The 11,008-nt window shown below is 37.0% G+C and overlaps 1 protein-coding gene across 2 annotated transcripts in view; it reads left to right on the top strand.

Moving 5' to 3' along the window:
- The first annotated feature begins 308 nt into the window (after positions 1–308).
- Positions 309–11,008, top strand: part of MIA3 (MIA SH3 domain ER export factor 3) — a 42,304-nt gene continuing 31,604 nt past the window's right edge. Inside the window, exons 1-4 of one of the 2 annotated variants that reach the window (XM_081342705.1) lie at positions 309–527; positions 2,694–2,827; positions 6,116–6,202; positions 6,928–9,751. In XM_081342705.1, the coding sequence (XP_081198831.1) occupies positions 377–527; positions 2,694–2,827; positions 6,116–6,202; positions 6,928–9,751 (3,196 nt within the window). In that variant the 5' untranslated portion in view covers positions 309–376. The remainder of the gene's footprint in view (positions 528–2,693; positions 2,828–6,115; positions 6,203–6,927; positions 9,752–11,008) is intronic. The other variant, XM_081342704.1, reaches the window with a different exon arrangement.

The following is an 11,008-nucleotide window of genomic DNA, read 5'->3' as shown; positions in this document are numbered from 1 at the left end:
ACTTTTCTTTAATAACAGAGGAAGCTCACCTCACTTATTTATATGGAATATATAGAGTATATTTATGTGTCTGTCTCTCTAGCTAGCTATCTGGAATACCAATAGCAGCAAAATTTGGGGATGAACAGTTGAATGCCTCTTAGCAAGCCAGGTACAGCGTTCCTTCCTCTGGGCTTTGGTGGGCGTCTGAGGATGCTCGGAGGGGGAAGCCAGGGCGTGGTGCGCCTCCATCCCCTCCGCCTTTGGGAGAGAGACCGAGTCGGCTCCAGCTTCTGCTCCTCCTCCTCTTCTCCATATCCTTCTCTCGGGCGGCTCTGCTGACGTGTCTGCTTTACTTCCCCCCTCCACCAGCTCGGCAGCCCTTGTCGACTAAAACATGGCTGCGGCGCGGCGGCGGCGGCGTCTTCTCCGAGCGCTCCCGCTCCTCGCGCTGCTGCTTTGCATGCCGGCGGCTCCCAGTCACGCCAGTCGAGAACCGGACCGCCGGTTTGCCGAATACAAGCGCTGCGCCGATCCCGAATGTAGCAGTAAGCGGAAGGGAGGAGGGCATCCGCCGGGTCCCTGCGACTGCCGAGCCGCGGCAGAGCTGAAGCAGGCTGGACCTGTGGCATCCTCAAGGCCACGTCAAGCAGCGCCGCGATGGGGCTGCTGCCTTCCTCGCGGGCGCTGGGGAGGGGGGAGTAGGGGTGGACCCTAGCCTCTGCCGCCTTTCGTAGAGCCGCGCTTTGTCTCCAATGTTGGGGGCTATGGGGGAACGGGGGAGGGAGCCGATAGCAGCGGGCATCTCTCCTCTCGCCTTGCCTGGTTGAGAAGAGCGAGGGACGCCTCTTGCTGAGCATTCCTGGCTTTTTCCTGTGCTACTTATTGGAGTCGATGATGAAAGCAATCGAGTCTTGTTTGGGCCGCTGTAAAACTTAAAGCGATTAGGGCAGGGGTCTTCAAACTTGGCCCTTTTATGACTTGTGGACTTCAGCTCCCAGAATTCCTCAGCCAGCATTGCTGGCTGAGGAATTCTGGGAGCTGAAGTCCACAAGTCATAAAAGGGCCAAGTTTGAAAACCCCTGGATTAGGGTTTGTTTGTTTGTTTGTTTGGGTTTATTTGATAACTACAGGATTTATGGCCGACGTAAAACAAAAATCGCTTGGAATTAAACCTGAGAAATCTGCCCGCGGTATTACTTTTGAGAGACTCTTGGACAGGTTATCATCTGAGATACTGTGCTGTTGACAGAAAAAAGACTTTGGTTAACCAAATGTTAAAAGACTTTTGAGGCTCCATTGCCATTTTATTAATGGTATTTTCATGCCACTCTTATCTACTCTGGATGGCTCAGAGCCGCATTCAACAGAAATAAAAATTAAAAGCATTGGAACAGTGATGCAATATACAGTATATTGCACTAGTACTAACCAGCAGAGAAAGAGCGTAAGAGGAAATCTTATGTGCCCAAATGCTTTTTTCCAGAGACAACCTTTCTTTTTTCTTTTTCTTTTGGAGACGGTGGAATGCACAATTATTACATGTAGAAGCAAGCCGAGTTGTTGAGGGGGAGGGAGACCACCATTAAGCAGGCCCTGCTGCAGAGCTCTCTTTCACTAGTAGACCAAACCAGGAAATCAACTTCATAGAAAGGTTATAACTATTGTGGAAAGTGGTTATAATATCAGAATCTTGCAAGTCTGATTGTGTTGAACCTTCTCCTCATCCAATAAATTAGGGAAGCATCTGCTTGTACCTGTCTCCTAATGTTGTCTTATTCTCTTGATTTAAAATATGTTTAACTCCTTTTCTTGTTCCTGTATATTTTCCTTGAGGATGTCTTGCCTACATGGCAGACCAGTACTCCTCCAGGCAGAATTTTTTTCAGAAATGGGACCCTCAGCAGGGCTGCTTTTCCAGAGTTTACAGAATATGCAGGTTCACTTTGAAGCAGGTAGTCTTGGAGATAGCTGTGCCTTGAACTGTGTAAGGCTTAGAACTAGCATCCTGAATTGTACCAGGATGCTGACTGGCAACAAGCCAATTGTGTTAGTGCTGCCCTACATGAACCTCGGGCATGAATGTGCAATTTTAACATTGGATAGGGGTGTAAACTTCTAATATAACCTGTTTGCCTTAATTCTCCCCCCAGCATTGCTTCAGTGTGTTACATGTATATTTAATAAACATGAATATTTTGTGCCTTTTTTTGTAAACAAATCTGCAAATTCTGCAAGTCATTTTAATGAGAAGCAATTTCAGTATCTAATTCGCATTTCTGTATTCCTTTTCTGTCTCTGTCATGAAATTGCTAAATATAAAAGAAGATAAAAATATGTTCTTTGAAAATAAAAAGTAAGTGGGTGGTTCTTTAATTGCACAGCTGAATCTGTTGACAGATTATTCATTTGAACTGATGTTAACTGATAATGTATCTAATATTTCAAGTTCCTAGATGGAACTTAATTGTGGGTTGATTTAAGTTGCAGCTGTGGCTCATTGACTTAAATAGGGATTTTGTCATAAACTTCAACAAATCCTGGACTTGGTTTCATTGTGCTAGTAGGAAATAATGAAAACATAATTTCACTATGTTACTATGGTGGTTTTCATTCTTAGGCTACATGGCATTCTTTTGTGAACATGATGGACTATTTCTCAGTGACAGAGTTCCTTTACTGCCTCTTATTTTTGTCTCTGTTTCTTTCAACAGTGTTAATGTGTCGAGGAAAAGCAGTAAAGGATTTTAAAGGTCCAGATTGTCGTTTTGTAGATTTTAAAGAAGGTGAATCGATATACGTTTATTATAAATTAATTGGAAGAACAAATGAGCTTTGGGCTGGAAGTGTAAGTTTTCTTTCTGTTTTTACAAACATTGGGGAACATGATATTTAATTAATGTTCAATTAGAAACTCAGTTGAGTTCACCAACTTTAAAAAAAAAATCTTATAATAGCAAAGTTTCCTAAAGTTGCTGAGAAATAATTGGATTACTGGAACTAATTCAAGGCTTCGTTTGTTAGTATTATAAGGACCCATTCCTTGATTTCTCTGCCTATTAAGACATGATATGAATAGTTCAAAATAGTTAAGGCATGATACAAATTTTGAATTGGATAAAGGAAATGGTTAGAAATAGCTTGCTTTTGGGATCCCATGTGTTTATTTTCTAGGACTTGTGAAAAATCAAGGATGCTGATTTTTTCAAAGTATGACCTTGCTTCTGCTTAGCATTTTTGTAAATGTAAAGCAAACCAGGAAGTCTGTTACTTCTGAGTGGGTTGTAAACAAATTGGGATAGTGTAATGGTATGTGGGAATGACTTAAGGGGGGGGGACGACATGCTGCCTACAGAAGAGATAAGAGAGGCCATAGAGCACATCTGTATAATGAACTATGAAAGAGATTCAGAAGGAACCCCCTCAGACTGCAAAGGAGACAGCAGGAGATTTGTACTTTCAGACTTTAAAAATTCTATTAATAATAGCTTTACAATAAAGTAGAATTAGTTCCTCTGATCATATTTCCTGTTTGGTCTACATAGGAAAACTGACACCAGTGTTGAAAGTACAAATTTCCTGCTGTTTATTTCACAACCTGAGAACTTGGGGGAGATCCATTCTGAGCCTCTTTCTCTGCCCATCATGCATACATGATTGTTCCCTAAAGTCATTCTCACATACCATTACAGATAGTTACCAGTTATACTTTAATATTTTGGCTTGTTCTGAAATAACCACCATTTCAAAGTTGGGATAAAATGGTAAATTCTTGATTAGAGGTATTATGGTTTGAGGAAAAGATTGAAGAACATAATCGCAGAGATAGATGTCTGATTTATGTCTTGATTTATGGAGTGAATACGATTTTCCAAACATGGTCTCTATGGCATTTTCCAAATTAGTTAATTGGTTAACAGTTTCCTTTTCCTTCACCCATGCAGATCAATGGTCTTGAATCTGATTCTGTATGGACAAAATTCCCTTTCGGGAAAATATCTCTAATCCCTCTGTGACCAAATATCAATTTATCTGAAGAAACATCTAATTAGGAAAAAGAAAATGCCATTGCCAGTTCATTCTATTTCAATTGTTAAAATAACAATTGTAATAACATGGTCTGGCATAGCAAACTAGATTAGAGAGGGAGAGAATTTTTAAACATCAACCTGCTGTGACATTGAAGAACACGTTATTAGCAAGTTTAATTTTAACAATTCAAGCATCTGTACTTAATTTCAGTTGAAAAAGTTGATTATAGTAACATTTCAAATATTATTGAAATAAGCTTGAGGATGTAAGTGTAATGATAAGTAAGTTGTAATGATAAGCTTTTCCCCAACAATTTCTTAAAGGCATTGTTATCATTGTTATCCATGTCAAAAGCTAAAGACTTTTAAAAGATTACTTTGTGACTCATATAGAGGACTTGAGTCCCACCTGTGGCATGCATGCCACCCGTTGAGAATGATTGTGCTATTGGACACCATTCTCTGTTGTAAACATGGTATAGTAATAGCCTAAGTGATATTTAAAATAATACTAGTTATCTCAAATTGCTATGATATCTGTGGATTTTCTTCGGTACACATAATTTTTAACTCTAATATGGCCGGTTTTGTTTGTTTCTGGATTAGCATGATAAGCTGTTATCTTAGGCTGGTGCTGGAATTCCTTTCAGAGATGCTACTTTAGTTCAACATGATTCATCTTTTATTCAGTCCTTTATTTTGCAAGTGAGGGTCAAGGAGATATTAGTAGGCTACTTTTTCTTACTAATAAGTCACTGGTGAATAGATCCGTAGAGGTGGCTATATTAGATGAGGGGATTCACTGTATCACTAAAAAGATTATTTTCCTGTGCCAAAGAAATCCTACTGTGCTCTGAGTGCTATCTATATAATATTAAAACTCTTGTTTCTGTAAACTTTCACTGGGCAAAACAGGACATTATAGGGCAATAATTTTTGAACTAAGGTACTTCAGATTGGCTAATTTACAGAATGCATCCAAAATCCAGAATCTGGGACTCCAGTAGAATTGAAATTTGGCAAATTTTGTAAAATATTTTATGACATAAAAGTTATTATATAGCATTTTATGCCATGTCATAAAACATTTCCTGTGGTCAGTTGCTGATGTTTAATTCTTCCTATAATAAAAGCTATTACCAGAAAAGGACACCATTCAGGAATCACACTTTAATTACACCTAGTATCTGTAGAGAGTGTGTTTACTTTTAATATGCTCTGCCAGCATCTAATTGCCAAGGTTATCTAATCTCAGTGGCAATTCTCCACTGTTAATATTGTCTTCCTGATAACAGTTATAAAATCTAGAGCAGTATTTCCCAACCTTAGCCATTTTAAGGCATGGGGACTTAAAACTCCCAGAATCCCTGAGTCAGCATGCTAGCTAGGGAATTCTGGGAGTTGAAGTTCACACATCTTAAATGGCCAAGTTTAAAAGCACTGACCTAGAGAATATAGTATGAGCATAAGCTTTTTATAATTTTATTGAGAAAAACCTCTACTGTAGCTATGAAATGAATTTAGGATTACAGCTAGTCCTTGACTTACGACTGGTTGCTTAGCAACCATTCAAAGTTATGATGGACCCTGAAAAGGACTTACAATCCAGATTTGAGGTTCAACATCTGTATTCTCCCATTATCACATGACAGCATCTTGGGTGTCTGCAGCATTCCAGTTACATGACCACAATTTATTACAGGAAACCAGCATTTATTTCCAATTTTCCAGAAAAACCTGACCCATAGCGAACAATGGTTTCACTTATTAACTGCATTCACCCACTACTGGAAAAAGGTAAAATTGGGCATAGTCAAATGGTGACCCACTTTATGACCATCACAACTTACTACCAGAATTGTTGGCTCAGTTGTGGTTGTTAAGTCAAGGACTACCTGTACAGATTTTGCTGTTCATTATAGTGCTTGTTTTACTGGAAAAGGAATTTTTTCATTTCAAGTAGCAAGCCTAACTCTAAAAGAAATTGTGTATATCAACAAAGAGGGAGGAAATGCTTTTGTACCAATGTACACTTGACTCCAATTTATAAATTTGCATATGAAGTTTTCTTCTGACACTGTTCTTTACTTTGTTTTTGTGAATAGGTTGGAAATGAGTTTGGATATTTTCCCAAAGATTTACTTGAAATAAATCATATTTATACTCATGATGAGCTAGAATTACCAACAGATGTAAGTTATTTAAATTTGTGTTTTGCTTTCCAGTTACATAATAGAATTGTATGCAGACAATAGATTCAGAGTGCAGAGGAGAATGATTGATGGGGAAAGTAGGAAACTGCTCATCAAGTATTCATCTGTGTTTAGGTTAATCATTAACTGGGTGCAATTAGTTTTGTCAACTATTGGGGAGGAAGGGTGAAGAGAATTCTATTAATTTATGAAGTTTGCACAAAATGCAACTCTCTGATTCAACAACTGTCAGTCCTTTCTTTTTTCACCAGATATGTATGAAACTCTACAGCAGATTCAGTAAACTTTATTTTTTTACCTTACTGGACATAGAGAAAAGGGTGTTGTCAGGCTCCTACTATACCCGATTACCAGATTTTGTGATTTATATTTATGTTAAATGGCATCATTGCCTGCTTCAATGTAAACCAGTGCAGTCCAGTTCCATCATGTACATAGGATTGTATCTATAGCTTGAAGATAGATAAGTTCTGATATAGTCTAATTCAATATAGCTCATGTTCTGTGTAACCTAACACAATGCATAGTTATGAAATCCCAAATAAATTTGATGGCCTTTACTCATAGGTAAATATGAGAGGATTGCAGCACAGATCTTATGTTTTAAAGAGTTTCTGACTGCTAGTATTATTATTTAGACACTAGGGACAATTTATGTAAATTGTAGTTAAGTAGTTAAAATTGAGATTTTTTGTTCCTTTCAGGAAACAGATTTTGTTTGCTCTGATGTAGGCAAAGATGATTTTGACAATTATGATGTTAACGAACTTTTAAAACTATCAGAAAACATGGAAAATAAAGAACCAGAGTTGGAAACAGTAAAGGAAGAAGTGATTGACTGGACAGTGCCTGCTGATCCAGAGACTGATCATGGTTTTGAAATAAGCGTAAAAGGCAATGAAGACTATCGTGAACACAGCAGGTTTCTCCATAAAAAGAATGAGAATATAGAAGAAGCTCTTGATTCCAAGGGGGAGAGCCTTGCTGTAAATCAGGAGGCAGACGTTTCTCAGGAAGACAAAAATGCACATCAGCCTTCTGAAGAAATGCTGCAGGAAACATTAAAAGTGCCAAAACACGAAAGTGCCAAAACTCATAACTCTCAGGGTGAAACTAAACAATCAGATTATGTAGATAAAAATGATCCTGCTTATACACTTTTACACCACAAACGATCAGAAGATTTGAAAACGACATTTGGCTCAACTGCAGATGCCTTTGTATCTGATGATGAAACAACAAGCCTTGTTACATCGCGGGATGATGACAGCTTCACAGAAGAACTGGATGTCGATTCTTATGATATTGAGAAGCAACAAGAACCAGAGGCACAATCAGAAGAAATTACTTCATTATCATTTGTAGAAGAAATCACATTGTCAAAAGACCCAGAAGCTGAAAAGCTGACGTCTGATGATGTATTTGAATCAGAAGCCAGCAATGATAGTGATGACGATGATGATGATGCAGATGATGGTAATAATGATGATGATAATACTGAGGAAACTGCTATAAAACTGCAGCATGAAACAAAAGATGATTCTGCACGTTTAGGGGATAATTTTATTGCAGATGTCAGTCAGGATGAAAGAATAGTTGATAAAACTGATGGTGATCAAACAGGAGTAGAAAGAGGAGAAGAAGCAGCTTTATTTAGAAAACAGCAAAATATTGAGCATGTGTTAACCCATTCACATACTTCATTGGGAGATGGTCCTTTAACATTAGAACATGATTTTGTTAAAGAACAGATACATGATGTAAATATCAAAGACCTTACAGGAGAAACAGATACAACTCAGTACTATGAAGAAAAGAATGAAAAACAGGAAGAAGAGCTAACAAGAGAAGAACAACTGCCAAGCTCTTCTACACATAGTTTGGGTACATTTCCTCATAACTTAGAAGACCAGCAAGCTAAGACATCTATGAAAACAACAGAAGAAATATTAAGCCCACCTCTAGATATCAAAGTTGATCCAGAAGGCCTTTCTCTAAATAAAATAATGAAAGATAATGAAAGAGGGGAAGAAAAAAGTGAGGACAATAGCTTGGAAAAAATGAGCAAAATAGATGAGAAAGATAATCAGCAAGTGAACATAGTACTAGATTTATCAGAAGACCTAATGAATAAGTCTCTACGTGATTTGGATGATGGAAAAGCTAAGTATGACACAAAGAAAGATAAAGCAGATTTTGAATTAAACAGGATTTTCAGTAGTAAAAAGCACTCAAATGTCTCTGCAAAGAGAAATATTTCCAATGAGAAAACTGTGGCACTGCCTATAGAACAGCCTCAACAAGGAAATGCAATGCAGGATTTAAATAGTGAAAAGAATGATGTTACCAGTGTCAAGAAAATGTTTGAGAAAAAAACTGTTATAGAAAAATCTAAGAGAATTACCCAACATAGAAATCTTACTCAACATAATGTTGATTACATTGAAGCTGATTATTTAAATACAGAAAAATCACTCACAGAAGAATTCCTACCTATAGATCTAGAAGCTGAAGATGATGATTTCATAGAAGAAATAGAAGAGGGGTTACTACAAGATGAAAATGCTGAAAGTGCAAAATTATCCAAGGGGCAGCTTATAGATGACCAGAGTTTCAAATTAGATACTGATATTCCAAGTCCTCAGCTGCAAATGCCAAATGATGCTATTTTAAAAACTGCTAATCCTGTTGACGAAACCGGAGAAGAAGCAATGACACTTGATCAGGCTAAGGAAGAAGTTGTTGGAGAAGAAATTGACGAGGCCAGTGATGAGACAGCGCAACTAAATTATAATTCTCAGCAGAGTAAAATGAAGGAAAATGAAGACAATGAGAAGATTAAGTCAATAATATTGTCTGAAATTAAAACGTCTCCGCATGAGAAAAAAACTATATACGATAAACTAATACCAAGCAACTTAAATGTTTCGGAACCAGAAGACAGAGATTATGATTTCAGTCAAAGAAATGAACACCTCCCTACAGATTTTTCAGAAAAAGGTCTTAAATTGCCAAAAACCTCAGAAAACCAATTTCAGAACTTACATGATCCCAGAGATATGATGGAAAACACAAAAGAACTTACAGAGCCAGAATATAGTGAGTCTGTGTCCGAGCTCCTTATAATGAAAGAGTTTCTTGATGAAAAACGTATTGCACGTTTAAAAAAGTATCTTGGACAACAGCATCTTTTCAAAATAGAGCATTTATTTCATGACATGGAATTAGAGTTGATGCTTGCTCAAAAACACAGCGATAATCAAGAAGATACTGAAAAAGCTTTGGACCAGATCCTTGAATCTTCAGAATCTAATATTCTGGATATTCTGAGCAAAGTTTTAGATTCAAGGGAGTTGGAAAATAAAGAGGAGATTAAAGAAACAGATTTGTTTGATGAAGAAGATGCTTTAATGGATGATATTCAAGAGCTAATGTATGCATTAAGGCAGAAGTACTCTCCAGTTAGCCAGAGTGTTCCACTTGCATCTCTTCCAAAATCAAGGATGGACTTCCCTGATCCAGTTAAAGGTAAGACTTAAGGTTGCAGTTCTGTAACGCTTTGTTGGAAATAAATTCCATTCCCTTTTTAACATATTTTGGATTGTGCTTCTGATCTGGTGAAAGAGCTAAAAAGAGCCAGATTTCTCTTGTGATATAAGCAAATTTGATAGTAATCTCAGAATAAATGCTAACTTTTTATATCCCTTGATTAGATAAAATGTTACAGATGGTGTTTAATAAAGTTGTTGGATTTCACATCTGATTAAATTACAACAATGATATGACAAATCAATTTCTTCCACATTTAAATAACAGAAAATTAGCTCATTTAAGCTGTTTTTTTTACATTTTGAACTGAGGGCTTGGTGCAAATGTCTTTATTTCAGTGCAAATCCTAGTAAGATAAAAGATATTTTCAATTTTTATACTTTTGGGTGACAGTCGTTTTTCAGACTTAACCCTAACCCTAACCCTGAGGGATGGAGACATATTTTGCTACTCAAATTAATATATTCAATTGCTCAGGTGAAACTATTTTTAAAGATATGAAGTAACTATATTTAAGCACAGTTCTGTAATTGTTTACATGTTGGGTAATATCCCAACATAATCATTCTTGGAGTTTAAATTAATGGAACACATTAATCCCAATTATTTCAGGGCCACCAGGACTGCTACTAGCATAAAAGATGCCATTATGCAGAACTCCACTTAGCTCCCCATATTTTTTTTAAAAAAATTTCAAAATGTATTAAATATTGCACTTGCTTCCAGCTCCATTCATATGCAGTTGCCTGCTGGTCCCTTCCCTCATGTGGCAACCTTGTGTGGTGCACAGTTTGCACCTGGATTGCAATGGTCCTGAGGGCTACTTTAAGCTTATGTAAGTTGGAGGATCTATTATATACTTTTACAAAAGGAACGACACTCCTAGCAATAAATTGTGCATTACTCTGGAACTCAGTATTATATTTTCCTAAAAATGAACGTCCAAGCGAATGTCCACCAAATGACATTTTTACAGTAGACAATCATAATTGGAATCTGCTTTACTAAGGCAGTAAAATAAGGCTAGAAACTTGACCAACCTCAATAAAAATAATACTGCATATACATCAGTTTAATATACCTATATACCTTGTATATTATTTTAAAATTAATGTATAACTGATAAAAAGTTTGTACCAATTCTGTTGAAAACAACAATAATAATGTGGATAAAATCCTTGTAAAAGATTATAAATTCTGAGTTTTATTTTGTTCCCAAAATTTCAAAATATGTAA

The sequence above is a fragment of the Vipera berus genome, assembly GCF_964194415.1.
Source record: "Vipera berus genome assembly, chromosome: 1".
NCBI lineage: Eukaryota > Metazoa > Chordata > Lepidosauria > Squamata > Viperidae > Vipera > Vipera berus.
The sequence above is the reverse complement of the archived record's forward strand: the minus strand, read 5'-3'. Positions and strand labels throughout refer to the sequence as shown.